Here is a 24,495-nt window from a genome sequence, read left to right as displayed (position 1 = left end):
ATCATCTTATTTTTAAGGTATTTCTCTATCAACATTAATGACAATATGCATACTAATAAATACTGAGCAGCATTCCGCCCTCAACAATAATTTAATAATTATTTCTAGTACAAATACATGACTTGCATTCGATTGGTTAAATAATGTAAAGTAACAGTCTTAACAAACCTAACAATAAGTATATGAAAAACAATGTGCGAAACCGATGTGCATAACAATTGACGATATTAAACGTTACATCAATTCACCATTTACATAAATAAACGAATATAATACCTATGTATGTAAATATTTTCATATAATTACTAATTTTATAACTACAAATACAAATGTAACAAACAGGAAGAAATAGGTTTAGTTATAGTTTTCGTCAATATAGCCAATATAAAAATTATAAAGAGAAGTGTAATATTTTACAAGAGATTTCATAAGAGACTCGTTAATGAAACTAGCACCTATGGTTTTTTTTTCAAATCTAGCTCCCTCACCTTTTGGTATAAGGTTGAAAGAGGCAGAAAAGTTTTAAATAACTTTTTATTTGTACACCATATTAATAAGTTATTCTAGAGTATACAGGGGCAAAAGTAGTATAGTAAGTCAAAAGGCGTGACATAAGGTATACTCACACAGACCTGTTGGAGAGGAGAGCCGGACTGTGCTAAACCGACCCTTAGGGGCTGAAAGTTAAAGTTGTTCAAATGAACACACTCTGAACCCTTTCGGCTTTCTAATCCACTATTGCAATATTCTGTATATTAAAAAAACATAAGCAATTTATATTTATTTACTTTCACATTTTTGTACCTAGTTACTCATTTTGGTTACGTATTGCAAAGAAAAAGGAATACACTCTTAAAGGTGCAGTTTTCAAACAATGATAAACATTTCCACCGTAAGTTCTCACAGACCAATCAAAGTTGTCCTCTAAAGCAACCAATAATAAGACAACGATTACACATAAGCTCTAGCAAAAATTATTTGTACTATGATAAATAGATTCCAAATTACCATCGCAAATATTCGTTTCAGGTTGTTTCGTAAGTTTCTTTGCTAAAATTACTATAAAAAGATAATTCAGTCTTTATGTAAAACCTGGCTACATATTTTGGCTTTAGAAGTCAGTGTCAAAAGTAGATACGTACCTCTTGTTTCAATTAATTAACGACGTTATAAGATTTGAAGGTGATAATACTTGTATGTCCTCCCAAAAATACTAAAATGCCGATGAAATGTTTCAAAGTTACATGGAATCAATTGAGGTAGTGAAATCGAAATGCTTGGTGATAGATCAGTCAAATTAAAAAAAAACCCTCAATGATTTGAGACTTATTTAAAACATACGTACTATACAAACTACCCCCTACCCTCATAAATAGATTATATATAACATCATTAGCTCAGTGCAGAAATCTTTGTTCCATTCCCAATAAAAAGATACCAAACTATACGCACTAATAAGCAAGAGGTATTTATGAATAAGGGAGCAACTACCTTAGATAATAAACGTGCTAAATATTAAAATAACATCAATACGGGAATGTTTAATAACTTATTTACTAGTTATGTGCGTATTAGGCACTAGTAGCCGTTATGTTATAAAAGTGTGTGCTGGCAATTTCTCGGTTTTTCAACCATGGCACATTTATCCCAATCTAATCATTGTAATGAAATGCTGATAGTGTGTTAACTAAGGAAGCTGGTGCCTTGTTAATATAAATCAATGACAAAAGGCACCATACTTAATCCTTCCGAGATATAACAAACATTTTGATCGCATTAATTCGGATTATTAGAGAGCTGAGAGATGGTATTGTTTTAACTAATTTAGTAACTAAATTCATTAACAATTTACACCGTACAATTATTTAAAATATCGGATGTGCGTGTTTCAATTTCAAATGCTATGCTCTCCGAAATATTTTATCCCAATTTTAACTCCATTTTTTGTTTTATAATCGATAATTATTTAGCTAATACACCAATAATACATGTTTAGAACAATCTACCTATCTAAAACCTAGTTTAACACGAATCAACACCAATTTAACTGTATGCGATAAAATTCGTTGGAAACTGATAGGTATTGAGGTTGCGATTGAACGATCGATGGTTCAGCGCCATCTATTGTAAACTTCTGAGATTAATCTTTAATTACTTACATGAATAAAGTACTCACACTATATCTGAGAAACTTTACTACAGCGACAGTACATAGTTAAGATAAAATGTAGTATAAGTAGTAGACTCAATCCAATAGGTCACACTTGACAGCTGTCAAAACCACGTTAATTTATAAGTTACATCTAGTTTAGCTGCCAATGTGAAGTATTAGAACGAATCTACTATAGTAATACTGAACCTAAACAGAAATTTCGTTTTCAACGTCATCTATCGCGAGCAACTCGTACTAAACATCAAATGGGGAGGAAAACTCAAAGCTTATTTCAGATGTCGCCACTGTCGTGCAGGCCCGATTCCCCAGTTCTAACTGGTTGGTTCAGTGGCCATTTTTCTCCCCAATAATATAATTGGTCAGAACCTGAAAGGCTTACCCGATAGTGCTGCCAACGTTTCACTTGGTTTTCTTCCCCATTGGTTAAGACATGCGTGCATTACCGTCGAATTTATATCTCCCAATGTGAAGTATTAGAACGAATCTACTATAGTAATACTGAACCTAAACAGAAATTTCGCTTTCAACGCCATCTATCGGGAGAAACTCGTACTAAACATGGATGCAATTTACCGTCGAATGTTCTAGTAGTTTCTAGTACACCTCGTTGGGGGTCTGTCAGGCGGTCACTTGACGAGGCTGGATAGAGAGCGGGACTTCAGTGTCAGAGTGTGTGAGGTGACGGCACGAGGCACCGTTCCCGCACAGCGCCTTAACGCGCCGGGACCGACGCCGCGAGCTCCGACGTTCGCCGCCTGTGTTAAGGTTCACATTTCATTGGCTGCCCTTAGGGTCTACGGGCCATATTCCACCAAAGTTGCAAATACGTAGACGAGATATTGTTCATATAGTATCGTTATCCTTTGGTGGATGATGGCTTTACATTGCATATTAGGTAGCTTACGGTGATGGTGTCTGAGAAATATACCACGTTTAGATGTTTCTGAAGACTAAGATATACTTATGTAGCCATTATAATGCCCGTTATACAAATAATAATAAATTACTTGTATTCAAACCAACACCATACCGTAACCACCTAAATTGGAAAAAAAATGCAAGATAGTAAATAAAATGCAACATACCAAAATGCATTTTAAATAAGTGAATGTTATGAGTTATTTTTATTTTATCTGGTCATACGGAACAGTAAAACCTTTACCATTTCGTATTGTGTTTATAAAAAATGACCAACCGATTCAGATACATTCATATCCTGTTATTGTATACCAGACCTTTACCAAAATATTAACATATGATAGATATAAGTATGCATTCTGAACCGGAAAGCTATTGAATGCTATTCAACAGGCAAACTTAATCATTTCTAATTGTAATTTATGACTGAATAAGCTATGTAACATTGCAAAAATAAATATTATACCTAGTGAAGCGTGTACATCAGTAATAGTGATGTTTGGAGCTGTAATTATTCTGAGCATTCATGCTTCGTACATCGAAAGCTATATTGCTTAATAGCTAAATCAGAAAGAGATGGGTAGGTATGGTTTTGGGGAAAACACATAAATATAACGGCAACCTTACACATTGAAAAAGAAAAAACAAAGGTAATTTACTTAATGTACCTATGGTCTTGTCTCTCTATTGTCATCCAGTTCATCAAGTCAATTTCTTATCTCTCTCTGACTTAACTTTGGTAAGTCTATCACACAATGATGTGAAGTATTATTTTTATTAATAAGGTGCTAATGATGTTCTTGAGTGTCACAATCGTTTGTCACGATAAACTAGCACGTATAACAGAATCGAACTGTCACTTTTGGATGAAATGCGGAGTTTTGATTGGCGGAAGAGCCGGTAAAATGACAGTTGTACCTATTCCGCCAATCACATTACAGATTCATTAATTGATTGACCAATCTTTTGATACACAACATACAGTAAAATCACATTGGCCTCAGCTGCAGAAAACGCCTAACTGATTCATAATAAAGAATAAATAAATCTAAATATCTACAGTTTCTATGTACCTAATTGGATTTTAAGATGTACATGTGTAACATACCGGTCTACAATTGTTAAAATTGGTACAGCCAAATATGCTAGGAAACTCAAGTAAGCTAGTTCCCTGGACTAGTCTCAATGTAGACTCGTAGCTGTCATATTACATTTAATATAAATAAAAATAGTATACATAATAATCAAGACTATGCCTGATAGTCTATTTACTTTTGAATCAAGGCTAGTTAATATAAAAACTTTAAATAAATAAAAATATACTACAACTATCTTTAAAGGTACATAATTATAAAAATAGCTTAATATTTATGGGTCACAACATCCAATGACATTCAATTTGTACACATGACAGGTCATGCAACACACACACACACACACACACGCATGCTAATGTTATTTATGATGTGATGTACATTGGGACATGCGTACTCTGGCAGAAGCGACAAGCGAGGCACCGAACCTTGTGTTAGTTTTGCGGGCGAGGTTACATTCTGTTCGGACTTCACTTTTATATTTCACATTGATTTTATTATTATATAAAAGTAACGCCAACAGGTTCAAATTTTAGTTTTTTTCCGGATTTTGAAATTCCGACGATTTATTTTTTAATTTATATAGAAATTTACTCAGTGAAAGCGCCATTTTTTTGAGAAAGTTTTAATCTCAGTGTACTTAATGTTGGCATCAGCTATAATACTGATAATGCCTTGGCACTGGAAGCCATGTATTTCTTGAAAACTGGCATATTCAACATTAAAAAAAAAACAACTTCACATCACACGGCCAAAAGTTCAAAAACCGAACAGAACGCAACCGAACCGTCATTAGTCCCGCGCCGCGAACACACAGAACAACGGTATACCGGCGGCGTGATCTCAGAACAAGAACTCTAGGCAGGCGATCAGGGCGAATAGCGCGTAGTGGTCGCGGGGGGGCGTACCGGCGCGCAGCCGCGGCGGCTCCTCCGCCTGCAGGAACCACTCCGAGCGGGAGCGCATGCGCGCGCGCTGCCGCTCGTGCACCTGCGCACCGCGACACTGTCACTGGCTGGTTGGGGTACCGACTTTTTGACAGTTTTGTTTTTTTTTTAAGAAAAGGCATGGAGGTTTAGGTTATAATTAATAGTTTTTGTACTGGCTGGCCAGTGTAAAATGATTTTAAAATTCGCATTATTTTAGTAACTCGGAGCGCTTTCTAGCGTACACGCTTTTAGGTATTGTTTTTAATTGTTTGTTGCAATAAAGTTATTATTTTGTATTTTCGTTTTCCCATCGTCGTTATTGCTACAGTACTGTCAGCTTAACCATGAAACGGTGTAATCGAGTTGTAATATTTTTTTACTTTATAATTAATTTCTAATTGTCAAAAAATCGGTAGACCTTAGTTGCCGAATTAAGTCTTTGGGTAGGGAAGGGAAATTCTGCGTATGGCTTGGTAAATCATTTATCGTTATTATTAACAATCTTTACTTTTTTCCAGATTTTACAACAAAACCATACACAGATGAATAAAAGTTTTGTGTATGATGTCCAAACTCCAAAACATATAAGTACAAGTTTTAACATTTATAATATAACTGAAATGCATCTAGTAATGTAGGTACCATTTAGTGACATCATATACAAACACTTAGGGACACATATAATTTATATTTTAACATTACTTACTGTTGATAAAAGTAATCTTACGTGTTAGTTCTAAATGGATTAGTTTACTAAGATATTTAACTACAGATTAATACATTTTAGGGTTAATTATATTATATTAGTTCTTTGTTCACTTCACTTCTACATAAAGGACAAACTTTCTTTTAGGTAAATAGTTTTAAAATAAATTAAATATAGTAAATTTAATTATACAGAATAAAATACTTGATAAGTGATTACCGTAAATTCGTTTAGGTTCAAAAGTACAAAAAGTAAATTTCAATAGACATACATAAATATATTTATATCACTTTTAAAACCCAAGTGCTGCACAAAGCTGGTGATATTCAAGCACACATTAGGCCTTCTTCATTGGGACAAAGTTACATTTATAAACACTTTAATAAATTAATTAATTAATCACATAGGATCTATAAACTTCAATGAAGGAGGCATAGAACAAGTATGTGTGAATATGGGACACCACAAAGTATTTAAAGCCCAGTGTGTACAACCCTACAAATCCTCAGAACATGAAACACATGATTTAATAACAAGGGGAAAACGGGACAGTCACAACCCTACCTGAATTACCTTCCACATTTAAATCCAACATGCTTTAACAAAACCCTGGCCAGTAGTAAATGTGTTTGAAAAAAGAACACAACAAAATGCAAATGTTATGCTGTTATTTTTAAATCAATAAGGTGATATATAAATTCGAGGTATTTTTAATATCAATAGCCTGCCCTGAAAATAACAAAAATCAAATGTGTGACTGGCCACACATTGCAAATTTTTCTTTCAATATGATGATATTAACTTTTAAATTATACTCCAATGTTAACAAATTTACTACTGGCACACGAGCTATTGAAGAGACAAGATGTCGTTCTTATTGTAGAACTACAGGGAGTTAACTCATCTGCGTCGCTCTATAGAAACTCATGTCCTTTACGTGAGCGCTAGAATCCAAACAATTTGCACTTTATTCAACACACACTTGGAAAACACTACTTCACTTCACACTATGGAATACAACATGTTCCCTGTAGATTGATAACCTATCCTTGGCTAGAAAAGGTTTAATAATATTGTTAGTAAATTGTCATAGATTACGCAGGCTATATTTATTTAAAAATATTTATAAATACCATAATATTCTATTCTCCAAACCTATTAAGATCTTTCATTGACAAAGGACCATCATCTACTAAAAATTAATTCTGAACCGATTTGATAATGTAATGATCCCCATTAGCTACAACGTCGGCTCTCGAACTGCAAATTCTGACAGGTGGAAGTCTAGAACCCCATCGACTAATACGAGGGCGGGTCAATAAGTCCGTGACTTTTTAAAGAAAATACTGGTTTTTGGATATTTTTATTTTTTATTTTTCAACGTAGTCTCCTTTGAGCTCTATACACTTTGTCCAAAGTTTCTGCAATTTTTTTATCCCTTCCAAAAAATGAGGTTTCTCGAGGTCATCAAAATACCCACCTTAGCCTTCTTTGGCGCCGATTCACCCCGAGAAACCCACCGTTTAGACTAATGTTTGGTCTCTGGTGTGTTGTGGTGGATCCACGTTTCGTCCAAGGATACAAAACGGCCCAAAAACACGTCCGAATTTCGGTTTAACAACGCCAAACACTCCTCTGCGAAGTTGTCATTCGATTGCGTTTGTGAGCAAACGCGGCACCCATCTTGCGGAAAGCTTTTTCATACCCAAGTGATCATTCAAAATTGAAACCACTGACCCACGTGATATCCCTGTGGCTTCCACTATCCCTTTCACTTTCAATCTCCGATCGGCCAACACCATGTCGTGATTTTTTTCAATCATTTCAGGTGTAGAGACCTCAACTGGGTGCCATGAACGTCCGGCATCTTCCGTACTTGTACGGCTACAACGGAATTCAGTAAACCACTTTTTACCATAGATATTGATGGTGCAGAGTCCCCATAATCTTTATCAAGCTTAGCCTTGGTTTCAGTGATGATTTTTTTCCGTAAAAAAATCATGCTTAGTGAGCACACGAAATTCAGTTTTTTCCAATATGTTTTTAAACCACGCGGTAGTTGCTAAGAACGGGTGTAAAACACAAACCAAGTGACGTAACTTGTGCAAATTTTGACAGATGTCTACTGACAGATGCTTGTTGACAGGAGCAATGTTGTTCTTTCAGTTAAGTGGCGGGAAATTATAAAAGTCACGGACTTATTGACCCGCCCTCGTAACTAGTTATTCAGCACCATTATCGACATAGATAAACCGACACTGCGTCGGCACGGCGCACGTTCATTAATCGAGTTTATACCGCTACATATTATAATATTTTAGTAAACGACGGTCCATTCACCCTACAACCTCCACTACCAGCTATACATAATACAGGGTGTTTGCGCACCAAACACCCTGTATATATTCCATGCTATACCTCACCTGTGGCAAGTAGGAGAGGCTCTTAGTGCTCTCGGCGTACTTGTTGATGGCTCGCAGCTCCTCCAGAGTCATGTGCGGGCTGGAGTTGCTGCGAGACGATTGCGAGGATGAACTCACTGACACCTGTAATAGAGTTCGTATTGTTTGGTTTTGTGAAAAAGTTTATTATGAGTAATATGGTTAAGACTGTACATGAGTATGGAAACAGTTGAAAACATGAAATAAGACTATTTCCAGCACTGCTATTTGTTCTGATATTGACCTTACGGGCATCGTCCAGTGTTATGGCTATAGCAAGGCGGTGAAAGCTTAATGTAGAATCATGGACGATAGATAATCATGTTTATGACAGCAAATGCGTTACAGGACAGACGTTAATTTAATTGTCTGTATGAACTCGGGCCGTTCAGTATTCGTGGTGTGAAATTCGCTACTGCAACGCACAGTAATGGAAATTGTAACGTAATAATCACCTCGCCTCGGGACAATCTCGCGAATGCCACCCATCTGTTTACGTTACGTTTATGTGTGCCGTGACCTTAAGTACGATACTCCAGCAGCACTCACCTTGAACACGCTCTCCTCGAGCGATATGGACAGGCGCGTGCACGAGTCGAGCAGGCTGTGCTCGGGGATGATGCCCAGCGCGCCGCCGGCCGCGCCCGCCGCGCCGCCGCCCAGCGCCGGCATCGACTGGCACTCCTCCGACTTGGCTAGACCTGCTGGGTGTACGGACATCACGGTAGGGCATTAACACATAAATACGAAACGACATCGCGCATCAAAACCACTTCTCTCACTCTTCCCCTCCTACCCACTCGTCAGTCGTCAGTGTTCAATGGAAGAGAGCGAAATAATGACATGAAGAGGCGTCTTATCGGGTGTCTGTGTGTGGGAGCCCTTAGGGTTTTCTCAAAAGTACTATTGCGGTTAATTTCTTCGGGGTTTGGGCTTTGAAAACTTTACATTAGCTTACGAAGAAGCAGCTCTGGCCGAGTGTAAACATGTGATCCGAATACTCACAGCTATCCACAGATGACCCTTCTCGTGAAAAGCTTTGGGTGGTAAACTCATAGTACAGCTTTGCAAATCTATGCCATGACTGGACTTGGGAAAAATATTTACCTGAGCGTACTCTTTATGCAAAAGCATGTTACTTTGTGGATTTATCAATGACTACGGTATTCATTACAGTACTCAATCAAAAGATTTAATGAATGGACGTCAAAAATAAATCTACTATAAAAAGGAAGTGCTATATCTAAATGTTTGCATATTCAATTTGTTTTATTATAAATGTGCGTTCTTAAAATAATAAACATTATAATAAGTCATAATTTGTTTTAGTAACTGAACGCAACAAATGGATGACTGATTGTTATTTTGAAGAATCTGATGATAATACAGCATGATTCATTGATATGTGTTACAGTAAATTAGTGCCACCATTACCCCTACAATTAACATACAAATAGTGATCACATAATAGTGTTGTTGTACATTACACCTACAATGAAAAGGACTGTCACCAAATATTATTTGAAACTGATCGGTGAATGATTTACCATGATTCGTGACCTCAAATCATAAGACTCACCAATAATTTTGATAAAGGGCTATGGTTTTGTACATTTTGTAGAGTTATTTAACAACTTTTTTGAGTGTCATTCAAAGGACCTGTGGAAACCAATTGTTACAATGTAAATAATTTAGAGTACTATACACATGTTTGAGTAATCTACCCTGCAAAAAAAACTCATCTCCTCAGGCAGTCAAAATTTAGCATTTCATATTATAAAGATAATAATGAAACGTTCCGGAGACATCCTTAGCATTATTTTGTTATGACAGAGTTGTAACATACCTTCCAAATTGAATTTGTTGCACCAGCGGTCGCATTCACACTGGAGCCACGTCTTCTCAGCTTCCAGTGACAGTTGACCTGGAAACGAAATAATAATAGTTATTTATTAAGCTTCCACAAAACAAACATACTATAATATCCAAAACTAACCCCAAAGGCAAGATAATTCATCCTAATATCCTTTATCCTACAAAATTATCATCGATATTCGAGCACTGCATTTTTTTAAATGTGGACCACCAATAGTCAACATGCCAATGATCACTGCAGATTTCTTGCTGTCTTATTGTTCATTCAGACCTCAATATTAATATTGGTGGCAGATGTAAGTACAGCCTGTTCTATTGTAGTAGGGCGTAAAGTCTCTGAAACCCTCATTAATAAAAAAGTTATAGGACGTTTTAGCTATTGCCTTTGTTCCTTGACAGAAAGGGACAAAACAGTTCAATATTAAGGGGGTAAGACAATAAAAGCTACATCATAACTCACGCGCATAAGCGTCCTGATCACGGCGGTGCCTCGGCGGCGGCGGCTCGCGAAACGAGCAGATCCACTCGTCCCTAACACGCAGAATACGCCCCGTCACTCGAGCGTAATACTCATAGTTCGCGCGCCCGAATAGGTCCCCCGCGCTGAACTGCTCTATGAGTTGGCGCATGATCCGTGTCGCCACCTGTTGGGGTTGTTAGACATTGCTTAGTGGGGTGTAGTGGCGGAATTGCGAAACTTTGGCAGCACTGTCGCACGAGTGTGGCGTTTTGCAGTGGCGTCCTCTATAACAAACTGTGCTGTGACCAGTATATTGGCATGTTTATTTAGATGTTGGTCATTCACATCACATAGAAGGCGATATTAGAAAGGTGAAATTGCGTGTCTTTAGCACTGGCAGACAAAAATGCGTTGTAGCAGTGGCGCCATCTGTAGTAATATGCTTTAAGCAATCCAGTACTTTTATTTGGAAAAAAAATCTATTGTATCGAGTTCAATACTGTACGCTATTTACCATATTTAATTAATTTAATACTTTGATATTAGTAAGTAAGTGTAAGTCTGTGTGTGTGTGAATCTGTGAAATATTAGAACTGATAAAAAAATTCTACAGGAACGGTGCTTTTTTACAGTTGCTAGTTTGCTACTTATACCTACAACTAGGTGTACTTAACTACAGCTAAATTCAATTTCTCTCAAAATACAAACTTCAAAACGGAAAATAAAGACAAATTTGAAATAAAGGAAGTGTCTACTTTCAATAACTACATGGTATTATGCAGGAAATAATATGGTCTCATAAAATTGTGTATTGAAGTCCGTTTGTAAACTTACTATGATAATAATAAGCTTGCGTACAAAGCGAATGAATGGCTTTGCAATATTTGTACAGCGAATTCGGAAAAAATGCCTTGCAGGTTGCAAGTCAGTAAAAAAAGCTAAATATTAATATTACAAAAAATTACAGGTACACTTTGATAGGCTTGAGATTGAGTAAGTGTGTGTCGTAATAATGTTAAATGTCTGATAAAACTAAACAATTCTATTTTTCTATTAGACTGTAGTTAATGAGGAGTGAGTAATAGTAAACTGTAATATGAATTTGAGTCACTGTTATCAGTTGTTATCAAATTAGGTGGATGTGGATGAATCATTTTATCACTTTATGATTCTTTTTCAAATGATAAGTATGATTACACTTGTGTCATTAAATAACGGTTAGTTTTTTCTCATAATTCAGATACACCCTTGTATGTTGTGCATTCGTAAGTAGTTGGGAATCATTTAATTATATTATGGAAACCGCAAATAGTACGTTCATAGGCTTGCCATAACAATAACTAACGCATCTACAAAGATGATTTTAACCTCATAAATACACAGTAATTATTGTAAAGAACAATAGTAGGTATGTATCAATTGTTTATAATATTTTATACTCAATCAAAACAGTCAGTGATTGTTTCAACGACTATGTCGCATTTTAGCTGTAAAAAAAATAATATTTTATAATCTACAGCAAAGGCAATATTGGTATAAAAAGCGGCTACGTACGCTAAATTATGTATTGCTTGCTGCAAAAACTATATACTTACACACACTTCAGCCTGGTGCCGCATGTTTTTGACAATTTCAGTAAATATAGTCAAGCTATTTACAGTTTATTATAGTCTTCTACACATGTTTATTTACATCTTCGTTAAATGAAATGTACTTAATATTTGCTTAAACAAATCAATACAAGTATTTATGATGTCATTGTTAAACGCATCATTATCAGCCAACCGACTTCGTCCACTTCATAAGGATAGACATAAGGCCCTCCCAAGAATTGTTGAAATTCTCTCCACGGCACTCCTCTATGTTAAATGTTGTCGGTCCAATGCCATAAAGGAACGCCTGATGTCACAAAATGCATCCCACATGAAAATTTAGCTAGCTTACTATGTACCTAATATTGTAATTAAAATCTGATAAGCAAGATAAAAGTTCAATTTTACATTTGTATTGTTTGCCTGATGAGTTGATTGAGCTATCAATTGTTTTACAGCCAAAGTATATTATATTGCTAGTTATAAACAATCTTGTTGTGCTCATACAACACTAGCCTTTTCCTATGTGCTTATGTTTTAATTGAATAATATGGATATTGTACTTCAGATAAGATATAACTAATTTAATTATTATCAACACATCGAATATTTTATACATAAATAACACTATCTTTCTCTTATTTTTTAGGATAAAGTATCAATCAATACAAAAGGCAGCATCCCTTATCTCAGTGATTCAAATGCTTTAACAAGCTTCAAAGGAACCCAGCCTTTTATTTTGCTTGACTAGAGAGTTCGAGCGAATTCTAACGATTCTACAGATATGAGCAAAATAAAGTTTATGTATTTTGCCAAAACGAGAATATGACTGCTGTTTTATACTACATATTTCAATTTGGTATATATTTTCTACTTCTTTCTAAAACATTAATATTAAACCAAGTTTATACCAAGATAGAGTTAGCTGCTTATCCTTTAGCCATAACCAAAGAGGTTATAAACTAAGTAAATATAGTCTATGGTCTGACCTTGAACCGCTGCACATCCTCCATAGTGGCGGTCTTGCCGTCGGACACGCACGAGTGGAAGAAAGAGGGCGCCACCGACACGCCGAGGGCCTCTGAAGTCATACCCGTGCCTTTAAGATGGAAAAGAGATTTAAATAAACAGCTATTCTGATTGGAATTTCATATGTACTGGGTAGTTTTCTGGAGCATCACTTTTATATCCGGTATTATTAATTAGTTGAGTATGATCGGTATATGATCCTGAAATTTGAAATATGAAATTTACTAATAAAATGCCACCCTGCCTATATAAATACAAGTAACAGAAGTCAACCAAAAACGGTCCATCATAGGCTCTCCTATGGTGCGACACAACAGTGTGCGGCCATCTCAGCCCTCCTCCTCATGAAATCATTTGTGAGCAATCCGTTAGGGTTTTTTTTTAAAAGGGAATATATGTATTTCCAGCCAGGAAGCGATACAATCTCATGGACCCCAATCCTCAACCGATGAAGACAATGGGGTTAAGTAACACACTTGTCTAACTAACTAAACACCTCATGTTACAAAATTAATTTATCGCATGAGTCAAACCAGTTTCATTAATCCATTAATAGTCATAAGATTGAGCTAGATAATTCACAACTACCGAATTAGCAATTCATTCAGGTTTGTATTTCACGGTTGAACGCCTTTTTTCTTTGTGTTTTTTTTTTTACTTCTGGGTAATTAGCTTTGAAAGGCAATTGTTACATACGAGAGTTTTTAAGCACGACATAGAGCACGCGATGACAAATATCTTCAGTGTGATTTTTTTAGCTATATATTTTATGTAAGCTAAACAGTAGTCAATAGATGTAGGCATAGAAATAGTAAAAGCCAGATTATAGACCCTTATGTTCGATTATTTAAGATACTGACTTTTATCTGAGTGAAATTTTACTATCACACTTGGTAGGTGGTCAAGTACCTACGTGCCACATTAATTGTCTCTCGGCGCTCTTATAATTGGCGAAATTACTCTAATTACCCGTGTGGGCATTCTCTGTACAACGCCCCCGAACGAAATTACATTACTGCATTCCTTGAATTTCGAATTCTTTCCACGGCTCATCGGCTTTGAGACGCTCTGCCTGTAGATCCACTGTCATTTGTTTTACTATTTCTTCACGATATTTAATTTGTAAATAATAAAAATACAAGATGTATGATTGACGAGCGCTATCCAATAATGATGTAAATTGTATAAAATAAGTACCTAATTGTTGAAAATTAAATACGTGATGACTAACTAAAGATAACTATTAAAATTGCTTCAATATTTGGCGCCAACATAGTTTGACAAAAATCAAGGTAACCTTGCTTCCACACACAATAGAATTATTATGATGAAACTAAAACAATTTTATAGAGTAGAGAGCCGAACTAGCGTGTGTCATATTGGTGAAAGGATTAGTCATTCAGATTATATGCCAGTCGCTGACTGCCCAGGGTGCTCCCGACCTATACCTATACTATACTAGCTGTTCCCGCGAGCTTCGCTTCACCTTAAAAAGTTTTTCCGTGGGAATTCCGGGATAAAAAGTAGCCTATGTTCTTTCTCAGGGTCTAGACCATCTGTATACCAAATTTCATTCATTTTTCCGTGGGAATTCCGGGATAAAAAGTAGCCTATGTTCTTTCTCAGGGTCTAGACCATATGTATACCAAATTTCATTCAAATCCGTTCAGTAGTTTCGGCGTGAAAGAGTAACAGACAGACACAGTTACTTTCGCATTTATAATATTAGTTAGGATAGTTAGGATATACACAGTTGATACGTCAAGGTAGGGGAAGGGCATATCTTTCAAGACTGGATTGTTATTGCCATAATCTCAAAGATCCAATTAAACCAATTTATGCCCCGGCCAGGAATCGAGCTGAGGACCTGCAGCATATCAGCCAGAGTCACTAACAACTACAGTATTGTGCAAATTAATGTGAACACGAGTGAAAACTTAAAAAAATACATTTATTAGTTCTAAAATAAAAAAACAGAGATATATTAATACAATTTAAGTTATTTTAATAGAAAATGTGTCCTCCCTGGATTTTATAACTTCTTCAATACGTTTTGGCATAGAATCGACATGATTTTAACAGTTTTCTGATATTTACTGGTCTAAAAAACTTGTATGGATTACAGCCTCAATCATTTTAGTTTTTCTTGTGCAATCCGTTTTCCGAAGTCTAACTTTCACGATGGCCCACTTATTTTCAATGGGATTAAGTGCCGGTGAGTTCTCTGGCCATCCAATGGCATTATATCTTGTTGTCCTTGAAATATTTAAGCATAATCTTGGACACGTGGAATGGAGCCGAATTTTGTTGAAAAACTTATTGACCATTAGCATCAAGCTTTTCTTAGTTTGGGACTGTTTTTCTTATATAGGTAGCGGATGACTTGTGCCCATCGAAGGGATGATGGACTCGCTAAAATACAGTGACTTGCTAGAACGGAGATTAGAAGTTGAACTAAGAAAATTTGATGATAACGGTCAATAAGTTTTTCAACAAAATTCGGCTCCATGCCACGTGTCTAAGATTATGCTTAAATATTTCAAGAACAACAAGATATCATGCCTTTGGATGGCCAGAGAACTCACCGGCACTTAATCCCATTGAAAATAAGTGGGCCATCATGAAAGTTAGACTTCGGAAAACGGATTGCACAAGAAAAACTAAAGTGATTGAGGCTGTAATCCATACAAGTTTTTTAGACCAGTAAATATCAGAAAACTGTTAAAATCATGTCGATTCTATGCCAAAACGTATTGAAGAAGTTATAAAAGCCAGAGAGGACACATTTTCTATTAAAATAACTTAAATTGTATTAATATATCTCTGTTTTTTTTTATTTTAGAACTAATAAATGTATTTTTTTTAAGTTTTCACTCGTGTTCACATTAATTTGCACAATACTGTACGCTAGCCGGCCGTACACGGGCATCCCCATGAAGAGCTTAAGTTATACAGGATGTGGCAAAAGTGGTACAGTAAACCGAAGCGGTGATTCAGGGGGCCATACTCAACAAAAGTGGTTCAGATGAACCCCCGACTCGACCTTCTTTCGGCTTACTATAGCCTTTTGCAACAATTTTTTATTTATTATTTATAGCAATAATTTAGGTAGGAGTAGTAGGTATAGGTATCTTCAAGATTGAGGAACAATAATTGTAGTGTACCTGTAATTGAGCCTGTAATTGTAGTATACCTGTAAAGTTTTATCCACCATTGATCTTATACAACATATACTATGTTTTTGTGTACAATAAAGTGTTCAAATAAAAATAAAAAAATAAATTTACCAGCTTTGTCGGCGTTGGAGGCCATGACACGGAAGGTGCCGAACAGCAGCACCAGCAGCCGCTGCGTGCACACCGGCAGAGAGAGCAGCAGCCTGTTGGCAAACACGAGTTTTATAAAGTTAAAGTCGTCGTACAAGAGGAGGATAAAGTGTTGTGGTGCGGCTTCAGTTGTGAAGCCTATGGAACAGTAGAGAGTAGATTACGGGTTGATGATTTTTTAGAACCAAAATATCATCTACTTTTAATTGCGGTGTTGTGTAAAATAATAAAATAAAAAAGAAACTTTCATATCGGACTGAAAGAAAGAGATATGCCTAACATCAATCACCTCACATCAACACCCCTCATGATTAAAATCCCCTTAATTCTTCGTAGTGCATTTGCATTCTCTAGAATTGGAACCATGACCTTACGAATTAGAGTGTGTTAAGTAATACCTATTGAACCTCGGAAATCTAGTACGGATCGGATTAGGTTTCCTTACTTAAAGAAACACCTACAAAAGAACATGCAATTTTTTTTATCCAAGTCATTTCAATATTTGCATACTCGACAGTCACGCGACTAATTCACAGTCATTCGAATTTAAAAAGAAACATAACAAAAAAGTGTTTATCTCAAACAAAGTATTTGATTACTTCCTCGGATTTCTCACGACTTGTGAACTCAAGTGTGAACACTACTGTTTCATATCATGAATACTATTATTTACCCACAGTAATATTATAGAATGCGAAAGTGTGTTTGTTTGTCTATCATTCACGCATAGACAGTGCATATAATTGTAACAAATTGTAACAAGTTGTGCATATAATCGCATTCACATAGATTGAAACTTGGGATCTTCTTATATCTTTGAATTCCTACAGGAAAACTATTGAAGATCAAGCGAAACTGGCGGGCACATACTGTAGTTATGTATTTGTATACTATACTGCGCAGTGGCTAAGTGCCTGTTATGGCATGATTATGATATTTATGATTGTCTATGTACATGTTCATCATAATCTACACATTTATATAGAACCCTCCCATCTATAGCATGTGAACACTTATACCTAGTATTACATGCCATACAAATAATTAATAATATAATATACACGATGGAGTTTGTACAGTGAATGATCTGAAACCAGGTCAATCCGCACAACACACTCTTTACATCTACGCATCTATCACTAGATCAAATACTTTTAAGCAGTAAACAAACATTTGATTACAACTTCACACAACTTAACAACGTTAAGGTAAAAAGGTGAATGAACTCAAATGTAGCACTAGTTTCCATAGCATTGTGCACGAGGATAAAGGATTAATAACAATAAATTGGATGACAGATATAAAGAGAGGCCAAGAGGCACATGAATTGGGCTACGCTGCAACACCAATTGACGGCATTAGTTGAAGGGCGGATGAATAGGTTCAATTAAGTGTTTCAATGCCTTTCTGTGAATGTCATTACTACATCACTGCTGATAAGGGAGGACAGAAGTTTCACACAGAGTTTTTTTCACGGCTTGTTTATATCGTCTAACTAACCGAAACCGAATCGAATCAAATTATTTAATAATCTGTGACCCAACTGTAATCATTGTCGAATAAACGTATTCCTTTGATATGTATAGTAAGGGACAAATAAACGGTTTTTATTTTGTAGTAACGCATAATGCATACCTAATTAAATATACCATTCAGGCTAAAAATATTCCAACTTATCGAGGTCAATCAGGATTTTGCGGTCACTTTTGAAAATACAAATTCAAAGTAGCAGTGCTTACGAAAAAGCATTGTCTCCTTCGTTTAGGCTCGGCCAAATTCGTCGGCGGGTGCATACAATTCCACTACACCATATGTGTACATGTGACGCTGTGTCTACTGTCTATCAGAATGCTATCATACCGGCCGAACAATACCGCCGCTTTCCGCGTCATAATGCGAACACGACCGTAAACTAACCATTGTTCTGTACGGTTACCGCGGGCGACATGGTGCGGCTAATGCGAATAAAGCGACGGGCAATGATATTCTAACCATAATAATATGTATTATGTATGATCAAAAAGTAAAAAATCCCCGTCATTCAACACTAAGTTGCATTACGTTTGATAAAATATGGGTAAGAACACTTGAGGTTCGCGAAACACAAACACACAGACACGTTCGATTTATACCACCCCTTTTTTGCCTCCGGGGTTAAAAAGAGGAAGGTACGGTATAGCTCTCCGAAAGTTTTACTGCTGTACATAGGCCTCTCCCAACAACGCTTTTGCATGTTGCAATACATACTTTAATTAAATAGTTTTTATAAACCACAATGCACACCGAATACGTAATATTTGATAGCATGCTTTAGTAAAACAATCAATATGGAAATGTGTACATTGATTCGTGCCGCATGTATTATCGTGCAAATGCCTATTCTTGTGTACATGTTAAGTAACACTTAAACAATACTTAGCAGATGTTAATTGGATTATTCGAGTGTAGTCTTCAGACTGGTTGAGGAAACAGGAAATAAAAACGAAATTACAGTGTTTTGTTTCAATCTATGTAGGCAGTTGTTTTTTTATTCCTAATGGATGTTTACGCAGAATTTCGCAACTGAAACTAGGTATTTCATGCTAATTTTCTTTTTATTTGTAAAAAAACAAGTCCTTGAAGATCGTGTAAACATAATTATAAAGTTCAATTCTGTTTCTAATGTACTGATGAGTAAGTGACTAACAACAAACATTTCTGTTTCAACGAAGCAAATTTGTCATTTGCCAAAAAGTTAACAACAACTTTACAGAATGACTATGTAATTAGGTCACAACATGCATTGTTAATACCAAGTATGAATACCATGTTTGTAAAAACAACATGACAAATTATTCACAATATGGTTGTAAAGATTAAAGAGACAATAACAGATAAGAAGCAAAGCTTTGCCCAAATTTGGTAACAACTAAGATGGATAGATCATAATTATTACTATCTGTACTTGGTTTTACTTTGTTGTGGTTTGCACTGGATATTTTTACTTTGTTGTGGTTTGCACTGGATATTTTTACTTTGTTGTGGTTTGCACTGGATATTGTTACTTTTTTTGGCATATTTATGTAATGGTCAGGTACTTAAGTCAATTGGTGAAATATGGTTGCATTTATATACTAACCCCCTTATTCATAGAAAAGTTACAAAACGTTTTAACTAATAAACTGTTTTGTCCCTCTCCGACAGGGAACAATTTGTTCTTTGACAGAGAGGGACAAAACAGTTTATTAGTTAAAACGTCTTGTAACTTCTCTATGAATAAGGGGGTTAATTTATAAATTATGAATGGACATTATAAAATATGCACAAAGAACTGCACTGACCTGCGTATTTCATCAATCTGTTGTTCTTCCGGCAGCTCCACAGCCGCAAAAAGCTGCATTTCTCCCTCTCGACCAAACACACCTCCAGGAATTTTTCTGCCAAACAAAAAGTTCAATAAGCTCTGTTATAATATGACAAATTAATCTAATGTGACCTGATTTGTTTATCCTTCAGTTTACCATTCAGATTTTAACTATAAATACTAGATATCAGATGTTATATGCAATGTATTTAGATATTTTCCCATACATTAGCCATTTCATACAGACCGAATACGAATGTGAAGGCACACACTTCTCAGTACAACAACAGACTCTCTCAACTTTCCATACAAATGACATCGCTACCACAACAACTCACCGTAGAAATTTCTTGAGGACACTGGCGATGGTGTACACGGAGTAGTTGTCCACGTTGACCAGGCGGCCCGTCTGCAGGAAGTGGATGAGCTTCTTCATGGCGCCCTGGTGGCCCGGCGCGCGGAACACGTCGCGGCGCAGCGGGGCCTCCTTGTTCAGCTTCAGGATTAATACCTGGACAGATTTCATTGTTATATGGGAGTGGCTTTAACAATAAACCCAAGTTGTAAGGTTGTAAGTAGATAGATAGGTCATTATGAGCTGTGACAAATCAGCATATCACTTTTCATCATCATATCGTATTCTAATCGGTACATCCGTTCTGGCGCAACAGATGGAGACAGGAACACAGATTTACAAGTGAAACACCATTTTTAAGTGGGCGTTAGAAAAGTAGGAAAAACTCACAAGCAGCGGTCCAGGGATATCGTCTTTGCAGACTTCCAACAGCGGAACTCCGAATTTGACTTTCTCCAGCCGTCGCGGATACGGCAGGGTGTTGGGGTGCCCGCACGACGTCACGACGTTGCTCAGCGTCGCCGCCCGCCGGTGCATCCTCCTCGCCCAGTTACTCATCGTGTCAGCGGCTGCACCCAATCACACACTCACTGGACCATAACCAACTAAACAGCAATTACTGCTCCCGAATGTAAGCCATTTTTCACTCGCTTGTTGATGTCAACACGAATTATTACTCGATCACGATATTTTTTGATCTAGCAGAACTAAGGAGCACAGAACGGCATTGTTTAAGTTATGATAGTCATGAAATTAAAAACCGAAATTACAAACAATGAATAAAAAATTAAATGGACAACACACAAAACCGTGAACACAAGCAAACGCGTTTCATTTCATTTGACAATAAAATTGATCGAATCGTTGAAAAACTTGAAAAGTCTGCCGCGCCCTCAGAATAATTATTCAAAAAACTATTCTGTGATAACATATGTCAATGTTGCCACTTTGTCTTATACTCAGGATAATAACAGTCTAGCTTTGGTCCATCTTTGGTCACATTGGTGGCTTGGTCACACAGCTCGTATACAATATGCGAGAATAAAGTTTTTTTTTTCTTAGCAATTTTTTTTTTACTATAAACGGTAAATCTTGGCTTATTTCTCACTTTACATCACAGTGCGGCTAGCTTTTATGATCGAATAAGTATTATATTATTGCATTCGAGTACGATCGGGCTGAGATACGGCGGTTTTCTCTAACCTGCTCTCTCAGAATACTAACATGCCATAACTTTTTGGATTCACAGATTAATCTAAGCATGAAAATTTATTATTCTGAGATTTCCGACATTATTTTTTTTCTTATTGCCGCTTGCTTCGTTCGCGATGCGTGCGTGCATTTCAGATTTTTCAGTTTTCATTAATTTTCACTAACTTCTTATCGTCAAGTAAAAGTACCATAAAATATATTTGCACCTTATTCATAAGTACGACCTGAGCACCAGTCATGGCTGACTGGGACGACGAATGGAAGGAAAGTGAACCGGTGGCAGTTCAACACCGGCAACCCAGCCACGATTCCAGAGTCTACCGGCCTTCGGCTGGCAGAGGAAGAGGATTCCAAGGGCGAGGGCGCAGCAACGACACTAACTGGAGGTCACGAGACTCGGCTCCAGCCAGCAGCGGCAACAACGACCGACGGGACCGACCAGAAAGCGGTAACAAGAAGGTTATATCTGTTCCTTCTTCGAAAGTCGGCCGCATTATAGGCAAAGGAGGGTCCAAAATAAGAGATTTGGAATTTGAATCCGACGCCAAAATCAAAATTGGCGACGCTAACGAGGACGAGACTGAGATAACTTTGATAGGTGAAGATTCTGCTATAAGTAAAGTTGAGGATCTTATAAATGACCTTACTAAGGAATACAAACCGAAATCCGAGCCTCGACAAGGTAATCTCAATGATAGCACTGGCAGTGCTGGATCTGGAGGATTCTTCAAAGAAAACCAAGAGGGGGTGCAAGTCATTGATTGGGATCGCCTCAATTCCTTCTATGATGAGCAGCAGAGTGAGCGCTGGAGCAAACTTCCACCCATTATTAAAGACTTCTACAAAGAAGATCCTGAAGTGGCTAACATGTCCAGTGAAGAGGTAAAACGTTGGCGTCTTGCCAACAATGATATACAGGTTAAGAGAACATTTGATGATAAGCCTGGACTGAAACCAATACCCAATCCAGTATTAACTTTTGAACAAGCATTCCGTGACTATCCAGAGATTCTAGAGGAGATATACAAGCAAGATTTCAAAACACCATCACCTATTCAGAGCCAAGCATGGCCAATCTTACTTAGTGGTGAAGATTTGATAGGTATAGCCCAAACAGGAACAGGGAAAACATTGGCATTCCTCCTGCCTGCCCTCATACATATTGAAGGCCAGCCCACTCCAAGGGAACAGCGAGAAGGCCCTACGGTGTTAATTATGGCCCCTACCAGAGAACTGGCCCTTCAGATTGAAAAAGAATGCTCCAAATATCAATACAGAGGCATCAAGTCTGTGTGTTTGTATGGTGGTGGAGATCGCAAAGAACAAATCAAAGTGGTGGCCAAAGGGGTGGATATAGTCATAGCAACTCCTGGAAGACTCAATGACCTAGTCATGGCACGTCATTTAAGTATCATAAACTTCTCATACATTGTGCTTGATGAAGCAGACAGGATGTTGGATATGGGTTTTGAGCCACAGATTAGAAAGTCTCTGTTTGATGTGAGGCCCGATCGCCAGACTGTCATGACATCAGCCACATGGCCTTCAGGAGTGCGCCGACTAGCAGAGTCATACATGAAGGATCCCATTGCAGTAAATGTGGGCTCCCTAGACCTGGCAGCGGTCCACACGGTCACTCAACAGGTGATGTTTGTTGAGGAGGATGACAAAGAGGAAGCTCTCATGGAATTCCTCATGAACATGGATCCGAATGACAAAGTAATAGTATTCTGTGGCAAGAAAGCCACAGCCACCCACATCTACACTGAGTTGTGTTTGAAGGGGATAAATTGCCAAGCCCTGCACGGTGACAGGGACCAGTCTGATAGAGAAGCAGCCTTGGAGGAGATGGTAGATGGCACAGTTAATATATTGATTGCCACTGATGTGGCATCAAGAGGCATTGACATAAAGAATCTGACTCATGTAGTGAACATGGATTTCCCGCGCCACATCGAGGAGTACGTCCACCGAGTGGGGCGCACGGGCCGCGCCGGCCGGACCGGCATCGCGCTGTCGTTTATGGCGCGAAACGACTGGGCCCACGCGCGCGAGCTCATCAAGATCATGGAGGAAGCTAATCAGGAGGTTCCAGACGAGTTGGAGCAGATGGCCCAGAGGTTCGAGGCTATGAAGCTGAGGCGAGGTGACCGCGACGGCGGCGGGCGCGGGGGGCGTGGAGGGCGAGGTCGTGGTGGTTACGGTGGCGGCGGCGGCGGTGGCTATGGAGGAGGCGGTGGCGGCTACGGAGGCGGGGGTAGCGGCGGCGGAGGATACGGCGGTGGAGGCGGCGGCGGCGGCTATGGCGGTGGAGGCGGCGGTGGTTACGGTGGAGGCGGCGGTGGCTACGGCGGTGGAGGCAGGGGCGGCAGCTATGGCGGTGGTGATGGAGGAGGCTATGGCGGCGGCAGCGGCGGCGGAGGCAGAGGCAGAAGGGACAAATGGTGATGATAATTATTTATCACACCACATCTCAATATATACCCCACCTTTTTAATGATTGTTTATCGTATAAATTACCTTTAGGTTAAGTGCCTAGATTTAATCGTAAATTGTGATTGTTTCGGTATTGCATGATAGTTGATGACGGTACAAACTAACATGGAACACTGTGATATAGCATTAATCTCACTAAGAATATATTGTTAAGTTCTATTGAAAGTAAATACTACTTCCAGTTATAACAATAACTGATAAATGATTATAGTGGTAGAATACATATTTTTTATAGGTTACTATAAGGCTGTAACAGTTGATTTTTATAACGTTCTAAAAGAATACACTTTGTTTTGTTTCTATTTCTTTTGTTTCATTTAATAAGTAGGTCTGAACTTGTGCAACTAGATGATTTAAAAAAGTAGACATCTCACTCTCATCATCTCACTTGGTAACTGATTAGTTACTAAATAGTTATAACTTTGGTCCTTACATAATAATATCATCATCAACCTAAATCAACCCACTGCACGGTAGGTAAAGGCTTCCTACTCCTCCATCTTCACCAAGCCACACAATAACTACCATGTTCCGTGGTCCTGATCC

General features: G+C 37.6%; 2 protein-coding genes across 7 annotated transcripts; one reads left to right on the top strand and one right to left on the bottom strand.

The window, feature by feature from the left end:
* Nucleotides 1-812: 812 nt before the first annotated feature.
* LOC105391906 lies at nucleotides 813-21,119 on the bottom strand. Of its 6 annotated transcripts, none has more exons than XM_038106562.2 (12): nucleotides 20,632-21,119; nucleotides 20,225-20,397; nucleotides 19,864-19,959; nucleotides 16,505-16,596; nucleotides 13,178-13,287; nucleotides 12,192-12,203; nucleotides 10,597-10,780; nucleotides 10,108-10,185; nucleotides 8,811-8,962; nucleotides 8,244-8,366; nucleotides 5,094-5,175; nucleotides 813-2,928 (listed from the first exon to the last, which is right to left on the bottom strand). In XM_038106562.2, exons 1-12 carry the CDS (start codon nucleotides 20,797-20,799, stop codon nucleotides 2,792-2,794), a joined length of 1,407 nt encoding a protein of 468 aa, XP_037962490.1. In that variant the 5' UTR covers nucleotides 20,800-21,119; the 3' UTR covers nucleotides 813-2,791. The 6 variants fall into 6 exon arrangements, with proteins under 6 accessions (XP_037962490.1, XP_037962489.1, XP_048477943.1 ...); XM_038106561.2 differs by having other exon boundaries at nucleotides 8,811-8,965; nucleotides 20,632-21,118; XM_038106564.2 differs by having other exon boundaries at nucleotides 2,791-2,928; nucleotides 5,016-5,175; nucleotides 8,811-8,965; nucleotides 20,632-21,118.
* Nucleotides 21,120-21,553: 434 nt separating this feature from the next.
* On the top strand, nucleotides 21,554-24,251 carry LOC105391912 (probable ATP-dependent RNA helicase DDX43). The gene has a single exon (XM_038106559.2). It carries the CDS (start codon nucleotides 21,691-21,693, stop codon nucleotides 23,899-23,901), a length of 2,211 nt encoding a protein of 736 aa, XP_037962487.2. The 5' UTR covers nucleotides 21,554-21,690; the 3' UTR covers nucleotides 23,902-24,251.
* The last annotated feature ends 244 nt before the right edge of the window (nucleotides 24,252-24,495 follow it).

Source organism: Plutella xylostella, chromosome 7 (assembly GCF_932276165.1).
Source record: "Plutella xylostella chromosome 7, ilPluXylo3.1, whole genome shotgun sequence".
NCBI classification, from domain to species: domain Eukaryota; kingdom Metazoa; phylum Arthropoda; class Insecta; order Lepidoptera; family Plutellidae; genus Plutella; species Plutella xylostella.
Note: the sequence above shows the minus strand (reverse complement) of the source record. Positions and strands in the feature narration are given on the sequence as shown.